Source organism: Cibotium barometz, chromosome 2, assembly GCF_041138505.1.
Source record: "Cibotium barometz isolate CiBa-2024 chromosome 2, ASM4113850v1, whole genome shotgun sequence".
NCBI classification, from domain to species: Eukaryota; Viridiplantae; Streptophyta; class Polypodiopsida; order Cyatheales; family Cibotiaceae; genus Cibotium; species Cibotium barometz.
Window position 1 is genome coordinate 41735622 of NC_141047.1, and position 19861 is coordinate 41755482.

At 39.2% G+C, this 19861-nt stretch overlaps 1 protein-coding gene across 1 annotated transcript; it reads right to left on the reverse strand.

Moving 5' to 3' along the window:
- Positions 1–4014: 4014 nt before the first annotated feature.
- On the reverse strand, positions 4015–5463 carry LOC147641082 (uncharacterized). The gene is made up of 3 exons (XM_086809797.1): positions 5250–5463; positions 4933–5023; positions 4015–4512 (listed from the first exon to the last, which is right to left on the reverse strand). Exons 1-3 carry the CDS (start codon positions 5320–5322, stop codon positions 4383–4385), a joined length of 294 nt encoding a protein of 97 aa, XP_086665923.1. The 5' UTR covers positions 5323–5463; the 3' UTR covers positions 4015–4382.
- Between the last annotated feature and the right edge of the window lie 14398 nt (positions 5464–19861).

Here is a 19861-nt window from a genome sequence, read left to right on the forward strand (position 1 = left end):
AACACAAAGAGATTATAAATGGACATATTGTTTTGTTTGCTAGATGGTTTTGGTAAACCATTAGTTGGTTAGTGGTTTCTTACATGAGTGGTGTTGAGCTCCCTCAACTCTAGTTGCATTAGTGCATGGTGGGCCCTTGCTTTAGTAAGCCTTAGTCTAGCCCCTTTTCCTTGGAGTTCACTCATCTAGTTGCATTAGTGCATGGTGGGCTCTTGCTTTAGTAAGCCTTAGTCTAGCCCATTTTACTCGGAGTTCACTCATCTAAAGTGAAGTGCATGGTGGCAACAACTCATACATGCCAGAATAAATGAATCCCATGCATGTGAAGGAGCCATCACCTATATAAAGAGGTCCCCTCTCTCATTTTTTCTGCATGCATAGTAAAATAGCTCCTTTTGTGCTATAGGACCCTTCTTGCACACTCTACTTGATATAGTACCCATATGTGCTCATACTAGCTACCTAGGCTCTCACAAACGCTCGAAAGGGGCACATAAATCAAAAGATTCCAAGTGAGTTTTTTGGTGCAAATTAGAGGTCTTCCACATCACCTATAGTGCAACAACATCAAGCCAAAGCTATTATACAAGTAGGCCTACCTCCCATATTTCAAAATTTTAGAAATAGGCAAGTACATGTGCTTTTTCTTGGTGTTTTAAATCATTGTATTTGTGAATTATTATTTATTTAAATCTCTAGTTCATTCAGAATAGAAAAGCATAGGAAAATGAATTTTTGATTAAGACCTAAAAACTCTTTGGCTGAGATATTGCTAAAATTGAATATATCTCTTCACTGTAGTAAATGAATAACCTTTAATTAATGGAGGATGATCTTGATGCAAAAAACCCTTACATTTGTATTTCTCTATTTCTCTGGTTTTTCATCATTTCTAGAAAATAGAAATTGTATTTAGGCAATAGTGCTTGTACCTTAACCTTAGATGACCTTTTGATATCAATAGTTATAAATTAACCTTTCGTTAATCAAATAAATAGGCACACTTAGGTTTTATTTCAGAATCCTTAGCACTTTATAAGTGGGATTTGACTTTAGAATATACCCCTTGAAGTTTAGCATATGTGGACAAACGGACATTGAACCTTAGACTAGGTTTGGCAATATTTGACTACGAAGTCTTGAACCATATTAGTGTATAATCATAACTAGATTTTAAACCTCAATCAAGGTGAGGAAAAATCATAGAGGTGGTAACCCTTGATATCATAGATGAATAAACTAAATTAGCATTAAAAATATAGATTTTTATGTGCACACTTATGTGTGAAAATTATACACTTAGTTATAGTTTATGTCTATGTTTCACATGTAGAAACCCATAGCTTTTATTCCCAATTAGTATGCGTCATAGGAAAGAGAGCCATACAAATTATACCTAAACTTAGCTTACCCAAAAGGTAATTAGTCTAGCAAAGAAAAGATATTAATGTGTACTTAAATTATACACTTTTAAGCATGAGAAAGTGTCTTAAGAATTGCATAGGAAACCTAGTTTTGAATGAGAAAAATATAAATTAGATCCCAAAAATATGCATGGTAAGTCTTTGTCTAGTGTTTAAGGACAATGGATTGATTTAAGAAAATGAAGTGTACATTTATGTGCACATATGTGCTAATAGTATAATGTTATTATTCTTAAAGATGGATATGTTGTAAGTTAAGAAGTAGGCCTTCCTTTTTGAACCCTTTTTCTTCTTACATGAGATTATAGCTTAAAATAATTCTAAACTTAACCTCAAACCTAGTGTTAATTATCAGGTATGAGATAAGGTTAAGCCTAGACAAGGTTTAGTTTCTTCCAAATTATATAAGCCAAATACAAAATAATGCATATGAATATATACCTTAATAGACTCCCTTAGAAACGCTTAAAAGTATAATGGATCGAATTCACATAGACTTTCCAGTAAATATGACTCTAACCCTAGAGAAAGTTCAGTCAATTATAGAAAGGGAGGAATGCCGCTAGTGGGGTTTTCTCCATAGAGATTGGAATAATAATAAAAATTAAGGGTAGAAGTGTCATTAAGGGTCTAAATCTAGAAAAGTAATGATGAAAGGACTTAGAAAGAAGTAGCATTAATTTAGAGATAGATAAGGGAAAGTTCTTTTAGTCTAAATTAAGAGTATATGTCCTTTAGAAGCCTAATATTATTGGTCTAGATAACTAAAGGATAAGCATGGAAATTGAGAAATCAAAGGATCGAACAAGTTTCCCTTAAAGACCTTTAAACTTAAGAAAAAATAGACTCAAAAGACCCAAAAATATTATTCAAAGGCTGGGACAAAGTTTGATTTGACAAAGAAGCACATTCGAAGATTTGCTAAAGGACAAAGACTATCTCATCAATTACCCCGTTTCACGAGATGCATGGTTTCTTGATCATGTTTGGTGTTTATTTGGATACTTTTTGTTGAAATACTATTCGTAGTAGAGCTTGTGAAGGTACCTCACAAGTTCAAGTGATGTTGGGAATGTCATCTGAGTGGTGTCACATGTCTACAAAGAAAATCATCCGAGACCTTAATCCATCTCAATGACGAACTTGGGTGTGTTTCTAACACACCTACTAATATGGTGTGAGATCCAAAGTGTACTATGCTAGGTAGGTCTATAGTGGTCACACACGATCGGGTCTCACCAGACTCTGGTGTGCAAACGTAACCTATAGTGTTCATGCCTTGGGAAGGATATGGCCATCAGAAGCATCTTCTACCGATCTAGGATGCGAGACTTGTGGCTCCTCTCACCGGATTGTAGCTGAAGTTGGAGTGTTGGAGATCAATGGTGCATATCTTCCTAGTTTGAGGAGCCAGAGGCATGGTGCGAGGAAATAGGATACATGTGATATTGTATTATTTGCTATGTGTAGAATTCATCTTCCTCTATCTCTTCCTTAAAGTTTAAACCTCTCTTGCACAAATGCATTGTAATGTGATAAACTATGCAGAAGTGTGAAACAACATTATTATTGAAGTGAGGCATTTGAAGCAACAGGTTAAAACAACCTCTACACCTAAAAAGTACAAGGGCAAAGCATTAAAACAATATTTCCGAGATGCTCCCTTTCTGGTCATTAGTTTTAGGTTCATATGACCATCCACCATGTGATTATGGATTATCCCATGTGTGTGTGTGTGTGTGTGTGTGTGTGTGTGTGTGTGCGCGCGCGCGAGCGCGCGCGCGCTGGGGAGGGGAGAGACGACGACTATGTCTACATTTGGAGGACGTATGCTGGCATTTATGTATGTGTGTGCTTAACTATGCATGGTAGGTTGCAACCTCAAGGGAGCATAAGCTGTTTTTTAAAAAAAAACTGCCATGTTTGTACTCGAGTCCTTTAAAAATCAACATTAAAATGCAATACAGCATCAATACTTGTTTCCATGAGGCTTTGATTAAAGTGCACCCATATACAGAAAATGGCATGGTAAGAAAAAAAATCAAATTTCATTTTTTTTAAGAAAAAAAAACTTGCCAAAAAGTTTTTCTAAATGTGGAAGAATCACCTATGCTAGGCAAGATGTAGACATACAAAACACTGTTTTGACACATTTTGGAGTCAAGGCATTGATAGAATGCTTTACTACACACAAAAACAATACTCGGCAAGCCCTAATGTGCCTCCTAATGGCAACAGTTCTCAGCTTCTGTCCAAGAGGTGTCATATGCAGGCATGCAAAGGGTCCATAAGGTCATTGGCCATTGTGAAATGTGATGCCTTGCCCAAAATTGACTACAACCCATGGGTGTGTTTCTGAAACAACATCAGATCATGCCAGTTGGCAGTACCATATTCAAATTTGTCTTTAAAATAGGCACCTACAGCATCATCGATGCAGCCCCTCAGCATCCATACAGAATCTATCGTAACCCCCTCATATAGCTCGTGCCACAAACAACACCCACAGCCAATGACTCCACTAATAATGGGCAAGGGCCTAATCCAGTCACCTTCGGCATATGCTAAAAACAACATACACTCGAGTATATAATATGGAGATATGAAGCATTTCTGGTTATGCTCTACTCAAATGCTACATGGGCCAACCAATATGACATAGACAATGTCAGCATTTTCTGTTAAGGTCTACTCATAATGTCAAATTATGTGTACGGCAAAAGTTGGGGTTCAAAAGGAGAGATCCCCATTACACGAGGTTAATGAACGCACAATGCATTGTAGTTAAACTTGCCTTCAATCTGGGGGAGAAGGAAATTCAGCCAAACAAAGGGCACAGGCCCATGCTATATGTTAGCTGAAATAATGGCCAGCCTACCCCAAAAAACGACTAGATTCTGATACATTTGACAGTGGTGAGTAAATTTGTATGTGTTTTGTGTCAGTGTTTGAATCTCTTTAGCTCTGATCGCCGGCATAGTCGAAATGTGTTCCGTACCTCTCAGCCTTCTTGCCTGACTTGTGTTCATAGAACTCCACAGCAGCAGCCCCAGCAAGAGCTGCCAGAGTCAATGCTTGCGAATGCAATCTGACATTGTCACACACACACACATCCCCAAAAAAGAAAGGAGGTATGAGAAAAGCCTAATTTTATGAGGGGAGTAAAACCATGGGTCTGTAAAATGCACCCACACACACACACACACACACACACACACAAACCCAAAAAAAGAGGTATGAGAGAAAATCTAATCTTATAAGGGAAGCAAGACCATGGGTCTGTAAAACCCTAGCTTTCCAAAAATAAAAGATACATAGAAAAAAGCAAGGCCCTAACCTTAACCTTTTTTTTTCAGAAAAGAGACTTCTACCTAACCTTAACTTTAACCTAACCCTAACCCTAAACCCAACCCTCAACGAAAAGAAAACGCAGACGTATCAGACCTTAGCCCTGACCCTAACTTTTGAAGTGAAACGAGAAAAGTAGAGAGAGATCAAAGACCCTAACCTGGCATGCATTATCTTCACACTTGTTTTCATGTGAGGCCTGGACCAGTTGTAGGCGAGCGAAGCAGCCAAACCCGATGCCCATAGCATACCTGTAATCCTAATAATTGATCACTCATAGAAAACCCTAATGGTTGAATCCCTAAATGTGCTTTAATCAACCACAATCTACTTTTAAATCAAAGCTAAAAACCAAATGAGTAGCTCTAATTCTCGATAGCCATAAACGAAATTAACGCTAATCAAAATCGAGATATTCATCACAGATTTAAATTAAATAACCCTAACCTCTGAAAATTCACAAAGTAGAGGGCTTACCAACAGATCGGAGCTTATGGTCGGAAACCCATTCTGTGATAGCTTGGAAGGTGCTCTCTTTCTGCTCCGACATTTCTAGAAAGTAAGAAATCTGTGTGTATGAGAGCGCGCGTCTCTGTGTGATCTTATACCCGAAATGCAAAACACATAAGCTCAGGTATTACGTGAGCAATTGCACACGAGCTTTTTCAGATCAATTCGATGCAAAAGAAGACCAAAACTCTAAAATAATCACGTGTGCTATCATCTCAAAGCCGTAGACAGCACACACACATATGTATAGATAGACAGATATATGTTCATACGTATGTGTGTATGTACACATATATACATACACACTTACACGTACTCACACATATATATACACATGAGCACATGGACACACAGTGTATGTATGTATGTATGTGTACATCACATTCATACATGTACACATACATACATTGTGTGTGTGTTATTTACATTAGTAAGTGCACATTAAAAATGCTCTCTAACACAGGCATTATTTATTTCTAAGGTTTAACGTTACATTGTCATGTAGCCTCAACCTATTCCCTCCCTCCACCTTGTTCGTACTCATTGTTTGTACTCAATGTAGCCTCCACTCTGCTCGTACTCTCGACACCCACAACGTCCTCCACCCTGGTCCTACTATCTCATCTCCTCCACCACCATGATATCCTCCCCCTTCCTTTATGTCTACATGATATCTCACCTCCACCACCACCATGAGATCCTAGCCCCCTGCTTCCCCCCTTCTGGTGCTTCTACATGCTCCCCTTCTTCCTCTGTGTCTACATACTTCCCCCATTCCTCTGTGTCTACACGCTTCCCCCCTTCCTTTGCTTCTACACACGAGATAGAGCTGATGTGCTATGATTTGAGACAAAGTAAAAAACCTTAGACCCATTTATGTATAAGAGAGAGGGGTCGAATCCCTCCTGTGCCGCTTCTTATATGAGGGGGGAGGTTGCATGCCTCATGTGCTGTGAGAAAAAAGGACATAAGATAGAAAGGGAGAGAGGGGCAAGGTTGGAGATGAGACAAAAAGGGAGAGAGAGGTACGGATTGATGTAGAAGCTACCAGAGAAATGGTAGGTAGCTAGTATGACCACATATTAGTACTATATCAAGTAGAGTAAGTAAGAAGGGTGCTATAGGGCAATTATGATGGGAAATACTAGCAAAAGGAGCTCATTTACTAGGCATGTTATAAAAATGAGAGAGGAGACCCCTTTATATAGGTGATAGCACCTTCACATGCAGGGGATTCACCTATTTTGGCATGTATGAGTTCCAGCCACCATGCAATTCACTTTAGATGAGTTAACTCCAAGGAAAAGGGGCTAGACTAAGGCTTACTAAAGCAAGGGCCCACCATGCACTAATGCAACTAGAGTTGTGGAAACCCGACACCACAACAACAAGAAACCACTAGCCAACCCATGGCTTACTAAACCATCTAGTACAATTCCACTTACCATTTTCCACTTACCACCTCCTCAATTCCACTTGGTTTCCTCAAACCATGGTTTTCACCCAAACCTTAAAACCTTAGATCATTTAATTAATTTTTTCCAAGGGTACACACACCCCATTTTTAATTTATTTTCTCCAATGTGCTAATAATATTTTTGCCCATGCTCCTAGACCTAGGGCAAACCCCACATTCTAAATTTTCTTATGGACTTAGATTTTTCAAATTCTTTGGGATCTAAGTGCTTGCTCACAAGGGTACACACACTTGTGCACAAGCCCTACACTGATTTTGGCATGTTAGGTAGCAGCATGTGTGAGAAATAAATGACCGCGTCCAGCTGGTCATAGTGTGTGGACATTAGCTAGGGTTAGATGTGTGTGGACACAACTCATAGTGTGTTGTGTGTATTATGGAATATGGCTTTATGCATTGTGTGAGAAGGGAGATGGCTTCCCTCTATGGTTAGGGTTTGCAATATACATTAGGGTTTGCTCCTGTGTGTGTGTCTCCTCTCCCTCTACCTATTTTTCAACATGGTATCACAGCCTGGTTCTCTCTATTAGGGTTTATGAGTGAGTGTGAGAGAAGAGGGAGAAGAAGCTGTGAAGAAAAGCTGTGAAGCTTGCCATTGATGCTGTGAAGGTTGGAGCACACCGAATTCTATCAAATCTGAGAGCTTGGCCTACCAGGTAAGGTATTCTAAACATCCTTGAGCGGATTGCAGGTGATTCAGATAGAAACAAAGCAAATTAGGGCAACCCAAAGCAAAGAAAAATTCTGGTTTTTGAAACCATCAAAGCTTGGAAGCAGTGATGTATGGTGAAGTACATACGAATTTGGCAAAGACACATGTATGTGACAAGCAAGAATGTATTGGCAACTCATGTACAAGCCCTACACTAATTTTGGAGCATTTTTGATGCATTTGAATGTGTGAAATTTACTGGTTTTTGAGCTCTCACAATAGTAGAGAAAAGGAAGCCAAATTTTGATGAAATTGGAGCATGTTCTTGGCAAAAATCAAAGCATTGATGGATTGCACACTTGCCTAGGTGTGTTGGGTACTTATATACCTCATCAATTAGCACTTAAAACACTCCTAAATCCCCCTACAGTAGGCGGCGCAGGTTGGACAGAGAAACAGGGCAGTTTTTCACTATTTTACTGAGTGGAGGCTCAAATTCAACTCTTGTGCTTGATTAACTTCAAAATTGGTTTAGCAATTGGCTGATACATACACTTGAGAAGGAGGCTACATGATTGGATTGATCAATTATCATCTATGGAGCTAGAAATGAGCTGATTAAACAAGCTGTCTACTGGTTGTGCAGAGAAACAAAGTGTGATTAACAGATCAATTACTCACTGGTCTTAAACAATTGGTCTGATTCCTTTTACATGGAGTTAGTGGACATCATTGCTAAGCTAATGAATTCTTGGTTGCTCAATTTGGACAAATATTGAAGAAATTAGAGCAAATCTACTACTAGTTTTTCTGGTTTTTCTCATAGAGCAGAGAAGGAGGTTTGACAAAATTGATATGTACTCATGTTGGTTGGTGTTGATGCTCAACATTGAGGTTGTTTAAGTGTCAATGCAAGTTACCCACACTTGATTGAACCACTACATTGCAATTTGGAGCCTTGGAAAGCGCATCAAAACAGGGTATCTTGGGGACTGCGTGAGCCAGTTTATTTTGGATGCATACAGGTTGATTTTCTACATCAAAATTGAAGTTCATTGTGTACTTTGAAGTATCTGGAACACTCATTGGAGTGTGGTTGAGCTGAGGAAGGCTTGTTTACAGATTTGGAAGTGTACGGAAGGTACGTTTGCATTGAGCAATATGTCGGATAATCCAGTACAGATTGTTGGTGAAAAGCTGGATAGGAAGAACTTCCAGGCATGGAAGTATAGGATCAAAAGTTTTCTGAAGGGAAAAGGTTTTTGGAATCTCATTACAGGTGTTGAACCAGAGCCTGAACTACCCCGACAACCTACACAGCAGGTTATAGCTCATAAGCAATGGTCAGAAAGAGCATTCAAAGTGTTGCATTATCTGTCTATATGTATTTCGGATGCTATGCTCATACACATACATGAAGCTGAGAATCCCAAGGATGCATGGGATACATTGGTGAAGTTGTTTGATACAGACACGAGTGCTCGCAAGTCTCAGTTGCGACAAGAGATACATAATGTGAAGCGGAATAGAAGGAGCATCCATGATTATGTACAAGAGATAAAGAAGTTTGCAGATGCATTGGCAACAATAAATGCCCCCATGCTTGATGATGATTTGGTAGACATTACCTTGCGTGGTCTTGGCAAGGAATATAAATCTTTTGAGCAGTATACAGTTGGCCAAGAGTATTTCATGCGAGGACCAAACACATAGAGGTCCATTATCACTTTGTCAGAGAGAAAGTGCTGGATGGTACAGTTGATCTACAGTATGTGAAGACTGACGAGCCACTTAGCAGGGAGAAGTTTGAGTTCTTCCGTACTATGTTGGGAGTACGTGGGATGAGCTTAAGGGGGAGTGTTGAGAGCTTTGATAGCCCAAGCTCATCTACATCTTCATCTATGGCAGTACATCATGAGCTTGAGAGGGGCTGTTGAGATTCAAGCTCGATGTCAGTGTGTGCCAGCTATGCTATGTGCTGGCATGTTAGGTAGCAGCATGTGTGAGACATAAATGACCGCGTCTAGCTGGTCATAGTATGTGGACATTAGCTAGGGTTAGATGTGTGTGGACACAACTCATAGTGTGTTGTGTGTATTATGGAATATGGCTTTATGCAGTGTGTGAGAAGGGAGATGGCTTCCCTCTATGGTTAGGGTTTGCAATATACATTAGTGTTTGCTCCTGTGTGTGTGTGTCCTCTCCCTCTACCTATTTTTCAACAGAAAGCTCTAAGGGTCTCTTTGATACTTTGATAACTTGATTAACCCTTTTAGCTTGACCATTGGACTCAAGATGATAAGCTGTGCTAGGATCAAGAAAAGTCCCAACTACTTTGAGGAATGATGTCCAAAACTTTGGCAGTAAATTTCGTATCTCTATCGCTCACAATCCTGTGAGGTAATCCATGTAAACAAAAGATCGCAACAATATCCTTGCTATATCTAAGGTAGTGAAGGTCTTCTTTATTGGTATAAGATGTGCAACCTTGGTAAGTCTATCAACCACTACGAATATGGAGTCATATCCGGAACTAGAAGGCAACCCGATGATAAAATCCATACTAATGTACTCCCATCTCATCATTGGAATATCCAAAGGATGCAATATCCTAGGTAATTTAACTTTTTCACCTTTAATGTTTTGACAAACAAGACATGATTGATGGACATAATTCAGCACATCCTTTTTCATTCCTAGGCAAAAGAAGCTTTTCTTGACTAACATAAAGGTTTTTACATAACTACGATGGCTTCCAATTGGGTTGTCACATAAGCCTCAATTAAGATCTAATTCTTAAAATTGCACATAAGTGATCATTGAAATATAAGTATTTGTCTTCAAGTTTCTATCCTTGAACTTTAGAATAATTTTACTTTTCTGGATTAATAAAGCAATAATAATTAGAGCAAAGAATACATATGCTACATATGTCCCAATCTTCTCCTTAATTTTTAGAACAGTTTTACTTTCCTAGATTAATAAAGTGATAATTAGAGCAAAGAATACATATGTCCCAATCTTCTTCTTAATTTCTATAGGGAGGGAATTTTATATAATCGTTATTGCAAGCAACGATACTTTTCGACTTAAGGCATCTATGGGCTGTATTTTATTTTCTAGATTTATACTTGATTTCAAAATCAAACTCTTGCAATATATCTACATCCATCTCCTTTGACACACATTGAGATCACTCTACGTAAATATCCATTTCATACTTTTGTGGTGTATTACCAAAGTAAATATTTGTCCGAGAAAATAATGCCTCCATACTTCTATGTCATGGACCACATAATTTCGCTCATGCAATGATCACCTCAAAAGGCTTGTCAAATTCTGGCAATTTTAACGTGGAATTGGTCACTAAGCTTTTTGAGTTTATCAAATGCACTTTGGTACTTTGGCTTTAGAAGAACCATCAAAGATGAAGCTATCCTCGGTCGTCGATATCTTTGGATGAATATGCGATACCATCCTATAATCCAAGAAAATCTCAAACTTTTTTTTATTGTTTTTGGTTTCGATTAATCTATAATAGCTTGTTCCTTTGGAAGGGTCAGTGGAGATACCATCCTTGGACATAATAAAACCCATGTATTCCATGCGATCAATGAAAAAGGTGCATTTACTCTTCTCAACAAAGAGTTTACATCTCCTTATAATTAATATATCCCACACTTTTTTGATATGCTTTTCATGATCAATTGCATTCCTGGAGTAAACCAAGATATCATTAAAGAATACTTGAACAAAATCATCCACATCCTCTTTAAAGATCTTTGCATTTTCCAACTAAAAGCCGCACGTGCATTGATTAATCTAAAAGGCTAATTGTGAACTCATAGTGTCCATATCTAGTATTGAATGCCATCTTCAGTCTATCTTGTTTCTTATTTGAGCTCTAGTAATATCCAAATCTTAAATTAATTTTGGTGAGCAGATCTATGCACCGTGTAGTCGATCCAAAAGTTCATCAATCTTGGGTATCAAGTATTCAATCTTGACAGTGAACTGATTTAACCCCTTGTAGTCAATACAAAACCTTATAGTTATGTCCTTCCTTCGAAAGAGAACTAGTGTACCACATGGAGATACACTAGGCATGATGAATGTTTTCTCTAAATGTTGCTTTAACTACTCCTTAAGCTCAATTTCTTTAGGTACGACCATCTTATAAGCCTTTCTCGTAACTAGGTTTACCTCTGAGTACAATGTAAGATTCCTCCTAAGCTTCTAACGATGTATAAAGTTCTCCTTTCAGTCCCTAGTGATCATTCCCTTTTCAGAATGCAAAAAGGCATTGTTTTTTCTTGTTTTTGGCTTAGAGAGAGAAAATATTCTAGAGAGAGGTAATATAGTTTTGAGACATTTTTGGATACAAAGTTATCCTTTGAATTTAAGTTGAATTCCAGTGAAACAAAAGTTTAAAAAGAGTTTTCCAATATGTATTAGAAATTAATTGAATATGTGCACTAGACACCTTAGCCTAGGGATACCTATTTTTAGAAAATTATGGATTAAGGTCGAAAGAGTGTTCTAATGGGCCAATGGGGTTAATCCAAGTGTTTGAATAAGAAAAATGCAAGAATAAAATAAAATCCACCAAAAATGAGTAAATTCTCACATGAGATGAAGAGTTTACTAGTACTGGTACTCAATAGTATAAAAATGCAAATTTTGACACCTCAGGAGGGTGAGTGGAGCTCATGAAGGACGTGCCTAGAATCCTCATAATTTCCTAATTTTTTAATTTAAAAAAATGAGATATTTCATCTCTCATCTCTCCTCTCTCCTCTTCCAAACTAGATCAAAAAAGTGGGCCTAACTAGTCTAAAACTTGTCCAAATTAGATCAAACTGAAGCTGGAAGCCTCTATATCCCAGTTGGACTTGGTTAGTAGCCTCCCTCTCCTATAAATACAACCCCAACGGTTGTTCCTCACTTGAGGGGAAATAAAGTGATGATCTCTATGAGCCAATGCAAGTTCCTTCTTGATTCGGCAATGTGACCTGCGGGTTTGGTTGAAATACAAAGGATAGTTAAGGCTATTGACCCCGTTGGATAAATTTTCGTTATTTAGAAGATTTTCCTGGAGGAATCGCATGTGCTTTCTAGGCAAGGAAAGTTTTTTCAGTTTCGATTTTTTGGAAGAACCGCTGGACTAGTCCCTTGCCTGGACATTCGTGGCGGGTGACGCCCCGAGTGGGAAGCTCTGCCCTCCTACACAAGAGGTTGCTACTTTCGCTGCTAGCACTCTGTAGTTTGATGCACAGAGAGGGTAGGGGTCTCACATACAAGATCTATCTCGTGATCCACTTCGCGCGGCGGGTTGGGGGAATTTCAATCAACTCCTCAGGGAATACATTTGTATATTCGCTCAGCCATTTAGGTTGAAACAAACCTAAGTCTTTCCCAGTAGAGTTGAGCTTATTAACCTCAGGAAGGTCACTATATAAACACCGTATACAACATCGTGTGCGTTCAAGGCCTATATATAAATCCCTTGTGTGAATTTAGTAAAAATAAAATGAATCCTTTTTCTTTCTAAACTTACAACTTTTATTCAAAATCCTTTTAAAAAATACCCTTATGTAAATATATCTTAAAAAAGAAATTAAAAAACTCCTTATGTATATATATATTTTTCTATGAAAAATACCCTTATGTAAATATATTTATGTAAATTTATCTTATTCTTAAAGTGAATCCCTTGAGAGAATAACAAGATAGATTATTTCTTTCTTTCTAAGCCCTTTTATCATGTTGAGATATCGAGCTCATCTAGTGAGGCGGTGGACACTGATGACCCGCCTCTGAGGAATAGGCCCCACACTTACACCACCAGCATGGTTGGTGAGATCATGGGTGATATGCGGCCAGTGGGATGACAGGCTGTGTGACAGCCATTCTAGAGACTGGCATAGTTATAGCGCTAGCTCATTTAGTTGGGTTCACACTTTAGAGAATGCTAGTATGTATTTGGTTGAGTACCTTTTCATATAGTGTGTACTCTTATCTTTGTATATGGTGTGTTGAGTGTTGTGTGAAGAAGAAGAAGATTTTCAGCCTCTCACCTTGTGTGTTCTCTTTTAGGGTTTTGTGAGTGTGTGTGTGCTTGCAAGAGCTCAAGCTCTCTTCTCTCCTACATCTTTTCATGGTATCAGATCTTGGTTCATGCTAAGGGCTGAGCTGCAAGCAAGAGAAGCACAGGAAGCGGTACGAGGGTAAGAGCTTCATCTACTCTAAAGTTGTGCTATTAAGCGTGTGGGTGTCCAACGGAGTATTCCCACTTGACGGGATCGGTTTCATTGGAGATCCAAGACGTGAAACTGTAGACGTGAAAGTCATGACGTGAATCTATAGACGTGAAAGTACAAACGTGAAACTGGGATTGACATGGGCTGTGAATTTACAACTGTGTTTGCACATGCTTAGGATGGATCATTTATCATCTCCAGAGGGGTGACAAGAGCATTGTTATTTTGTTCTTGATGTGCTCTTAAGTCCTCGTATTTGATATTGAATTTGTTGCTAAAATGATGTCGATCCAGTAGGGAAGAACAAACAAGCTCTTGTGTTGGTGCTGAATGCACCAACACAAACAAGCTCTTGTGTTGGTGCTGAATGCACGAGAGTGGTTTTGTTTGCTTGGGCTTTCATTCTTATCGAACTTTAGGTGAAGTTGGTGGTGAGGTTTTCTTCACATTGTTCGATTTTGGCAACCATATGATTAAATTACCATCATAGTACCCTTGTTGTTGAAGCACATGCATAAGCACAAGCACCCATCTTTGATGAACACTATAATTTGGTGGCCGATGTGCTTGCTGAGGCTTCCTTCTTTGTGCAAGCTTGGGGGACTTTGTGATATGCTTGGGGACCCAAGCTTTGGTATTTCTTTGGTAGTGCTGTGACACGAAGTTGGGGTTTGGACTTCGGTCACTTCTTAGAATCAAAACACACTTGTATGAAACCTCACAGCCTCCTCACCTCCCTTTCCCTCCCTAGGTTAAGATAAAGATATACACATCAAAGGTGAGATCATAATTCATGGAAGGAAAGATGAAAGGCTCCGGAGAAGCAAGAAATTCTGCCAGTCTTGTAGCTCCAAACAAGAGGGCGATTCCTTGTCGGAAGAAAATCTTCCGACTCAGGATTATGTGAACGGAAACATATGGGGAATATTGGTAAGGTTCATCCGTTCGAATAGGGCAATTTGGTCGGAACATATTAAAGCAAATAAATATAGCAATCACTTACAAGAGGATAAAACACATGGGATTGGCCTTTTGATAAGAGATTAAGAGGAATTAATCACGATTAAGAAGAAAGAATGGCCAAAAGTCTATAAAAACAGAGATACATAGAGAATTGCAGTTTTAAATCCATATAGACTGTGCAAAAGAGGTTTACATAGGTGCGTAGAGCTTGAAGAGAGCTTCGCGTCTATATAAAAACTTTCAAAAACGGACAACCGAGCGAAAAGTTATGAGCATTTTACTATAAGACTATAAAACTGCCACTAAAAGTTAGCAACTTTGGGAGAAATTCTGATCATCAATGAAGTAAAGGATTAAGAAATTAGTTACATGATTGGAAAGAGCATATAAAGAGCTTCCTAGACATATGATCAATTTTAGAAACCAATACCCGAGTGATGAGTAATTACCGATTGAAATTTGGGTATTGGACCACAAAAACTGCACTTCCCTCTCTTTGCATGAAACCTCAATCTTCACATAGCCTCTTGCCTCTCATCTCCTTCATGATTCAAGCTAGAGGGTAAGGGTTAACATTGCTCAGCGGACAATCATAAAGATTTACCTATGGTCCCCAAAGTCTTTGCACATACTCATTACCGCTAAAACCATTGGTACCTCCAAAGGAGGGCGGCAATAAGGCAAGGGCTACCTTGAGAAGTCACAGGTCCGCCAAGATAATAACTCCTTATCCCACTTATCAAATGAATCATCAAAGAGGTCCAAAATTGGGCTAAGCAAGAGGAGCTAATGCTAAATGAGACATTCACATGTAAAGAGAGTGTTTGAAATAAGGGTTTAAAGAGAATGGCAATGACACAAAATGCTCAATTGAGGAGGCTCATTCCTTGATTTGAAAGGGAGAGGAGGGCTCCTTTTATAGGTGGAGAATCACCCTCTCTTCCATTGTTACAAATTACAACATAAAAATCTTCAACCCTTCAGTGACATAAGGGTAGATGTCACCTTCAATTGTCCTCTAGGCTAAGTCTTCTATTGATTATTAAATTGAAGACTTTTTGACTTTGAAAGTGTGATGAGATAATAGCCAAGTCCAAGTGGCATGTAGGTGGAGATCCCACTTACACATGGCGGAATTCTCCTCTTCCATGTAGGCATTCTAGAAGAATCTTTCCCAATTATGCACCTACACACACTCCTCCACATGCCTTCTCCACACTCCCCAACTTGTAGCCTTATGGTGAATACCATATTAATAATACAATTAACCTCTTCTTTCCTTGTTGTAAGCAAATCTGCAAGAGAGGCCCTAGTGGTGTTTTTTGTAATAAAAGTGAAAGAGAATTCTTGAAGCTCACAGATCCACTTTGCAAACTTCCCTCCTGCAGGATTGGGTTTGCAGACCAAGAATTGTAAAGAAGGTTGAGATGTGAGGAAGAAAAAAGGGCGAGGTAACAAGTATGACCTGAACTTCTTTACTACAAAAACAAGAGACAAACCACCTTTCTCCATTTCACCATACCTCTCCTCAGCATCAGTCAGTTTTGACGACTTGCATAATACACTAGTTGCATACGCCTTTGCTCTCCCTTTTGCAAGAGTATAGCACCCACTGAATGTGATGAGACACTTGGGTTCACATAAAAGTCTTCCCCCCACCTAGGAGGCTACATAATTGGACTTTGACTCATGCATTCCTTAAGCAAACAAAAAGATTGAATTTGATCGAGCCCCCATTGGAAAGAAACATTCTTCTTTGTCAATAGATTTATAGGATACATCTTCTCAGAGAACATGTCAACAAAGCGTTGGTAATACTTTTACCCAAAATTCTCTTTACCCACCTCCCTCACATTGGTAGGCGGTGGGAGGGCCACAATTGCCTGCACCTTCTCAGGATCCATCTCTATGCCTTTTTCTGAGATAACATGTCCCAAGAGAACCACCTTCCTTCATGCCAAGCGGCATTTTCCAGGATTAAGACACCCTTTTGCATCATTAATACTTTGCAAGGCCAACCTCAACTTTTCCAAGTGATCCATGCAGCTTGAGTAAATGCAAAAATTATCCAGAAAGACCCTTATAAACTTTCCCAAGTAAGGTGCAAATACCTGACTCATGAAGCGTTGAAAAGTTGCTGGTGCATTGGTCAAGCCAAATGGCATCACCCTATAGGCATATACTCCCCAAGGGGTGATAAATGAGGTTTTCCTTTGATCTTCTTCACAAATCCGGATTTGAAAGTATCCAGAGTATCCATCACACACTGAATACAACTCATGACTTGCAACTTGATCCAAAATCTCATCCTGAAAGGGTAGAGGATAATAATCTCTCTTTGTGCATGCATTCAAAGGGCAAAAGTCTACACACACACGCCATTTTCCACCCTTTTTGGGAGTGACTACAATTGGGGAAATCCACTCTGAATTCTCTACTGGAAAAATAAATCCAGCTTCAAGAAAATTAGTTACCTCCTTCTTAAGCACCTCTGCTTGCACTACTCCCAAACACCTTAGCTGCTGTACCATTGGCTTACTTTGGGGCCTGAGATCAATCTTGTGCTCTACTAGGGTAACTTGGCATACTTGTGAGTAGCTGTTTACAAAAAGGTTAGGAAATCCATCTCCCTTTCAGTACCTGCTATGGACTCATCAAGAAGAAGTTCATTTTGTTGGTGAAGACTAGTGAGGTCCACATCTCCTTTCTTGCATATGGTTGAAGAAGCTTCCCCTTCCAAGACTCCATTGTCTTCAGCATCCCATCCCTTCCTAGGGAAAGACCAAATGCAACTCCCTCCACCTCCCCTTCTGAGATGGAATCCTCAGAGCTACCACTTGTCTCCTCTTCATCGTATGACTCTGACTCTGAACTTTTGGAAGTTGAAGGTTCACCTCTTACCACTTTCTTGCGACGACAACGACTCTTGATGTTCGACTCTTGATGTTGTAGTGGACCTTCTTATTCTCACCTTGTAGAATAAGATCACCTGTCTCCCACTTTTGAATTGCCTTCACTTGGCGAAGCCATGGCCTACCCAATATCAATGGGTAAGTGCTAGCATCAGGCTTTGTAGGAATGACCTGGAAAGTTGTAGGCACAGAAATACCACATACATCCACTTCCAAATTCCTGACAATTCCTAAGGTTTTCACCCTAGTATTATCAGCAACTTTAATGCGATAGGGAGAGTTAGAAGAAAACTTTAAATCGGCCTCTTTCATTGTTTTTTCACTCATGACATTGATTGACGCACCTCCATCAATGTATGCATTAGAAATTGTTTTCTCCTCAATGATGACATCAATCATCACAGGCACATCATCTCCTACATCAATATCCACCTTTTGAACCATAGGAGTCCCATTATCCGTCTTCTTCTTTTTCTTAGATTCCCTTGTGCTAGCCAGCTTACCCCATTCCTTTCTGAGCTTTGGAGAGAGTGCCAAAAGCTGCCCAAATGTGATTTGTGCTATTTTCTCCCTAAGATCTGTTAAGAGGTCATAACTAAGAGATCCTTGTCCAAGGGGAAAGTCAGATTGTCCAATTTTTCTCCTAGATGACTTCTTATTATTATTATTTTTCTCCTCTTCTTCAGATTTATCTTCTTGTTCTTCCTCTTCTTGGCTTCTAGTTTTACGACCCCCTTTTTGCCATTAATGGCATCAATGTTTCCTCTTCTTCTTCTGAGCATGTTTCCTCTAAAAGTGCTAAACTTTTATCCTCTCTTTTCCTCAATTTTGGACACTCAGTGCGATAGTGCCCCTTCTCTTGATGACATTCATAGCATGTGACACTACTTCTATCCCTAGGTTTATCCTCAGCTCGTGGAACCCTAGGTGGCCTTGCATTGACTAAGTGTAACTTCAAATCAGCAAATTCTATCATAAGTTGTGCAATGTTATGATCCAAGGATGGAGCTTGTACATGAGATGTTGAGGCTATCTCTACTCGTGGTGGGGTTGGCACACTCGGAGAAGATTGGAATGTGGACTCAATATGAAGAGTGGCCTCCTTCTTTAAAGCAATACGAAGAGCCTCTTTAAAATTAGTGGGATCTTTGCTAAGAACTTTTCCATGCAAGCGGGGATCCAAAGCCCTGATAAACTTGCTCATCTTAAGGTGCTCCATTGCTAAAGAACTCTTTGAATCTTCCATAGAAGGTGAAGAAGAAGAAGCAACATGTAAAGCAGCTTGTTGATATTTTATGAAGGCTTCATACCTCACTGAAAAGGCAAAAATTGACTCTCCTTCCTTTTGGAAAATTTGATCCAATTGCAATAGTAAAGCATTTGGTGACTCCACTCTCCCAAATCTCTCCTTCATTGCTTTGGTCAACCTTTCCCAATCATTCTTGGACTCCTCTGGCAAAGCCTCATGCCAAGTTAAGACCACACCCTCCAAGAAATCTGGAAGTATTTCTGTCCTTTCCTTCATAAACCAACCCGTCAAGCGGCATGCTCGGTTAAACTCTCGGAGATAACTCCCCGGGTCTTCTCCTTCCGATCCTTGGAACACCGAAATGTTGAACATCTTGTACCAAAAGATGAGTAGCAACAAGGGAAATTTACTTAATTAAAAATGACTTTCCTTTAATCATGCGGGACCTTGAGGTTGAAATAGAATAATTCTAAGTAAAACCTGCCCGCGTCAACTCCACCAAAAGATGTGACACGAAGTTGGGGTTTGGACTTCGGTCACTTCTTAGAATCAAAACACACTTGTATGAAACCTCACAGCCTCCTCACCTCCTTTCCCTCCCTAGGTTAAGATAAAGATACACATCAAAGGTGAGATCATAATTCATGGAAGGAAAGATGAAAGGCTCCGGAGAAGCAAGAATTTCTGCCAGTCTTGCAGCTCCAAACAAGAGGGCGATTCTTTGGAAGAAAATCTTCCAACTCAGGATTATGTGAACGGAAACATACGGGGAATATTGGTAAGGTTCATCCGTTCGAATAATAGGGCGATTTGGTCGGAACATATTAAAGCAAATAAATATAGCAATCACTTACAAGAGGATAAAACACATGGGATTGGCCTTTTGATAAGAGATTAAGAGGAATTAATCATGATTAAGAAGAAGGAATGGCCAAAAGTCTATAAAAATAGAGATACACAGAGAATTGCAGTTTTAAATCCATATAGACTGTGAAAAAGAGGATTACATAGGTGCGTAGAGCTTGAAGAGAGCTTCGCGTCTATATAAAAACTTTCAAAAACGGAC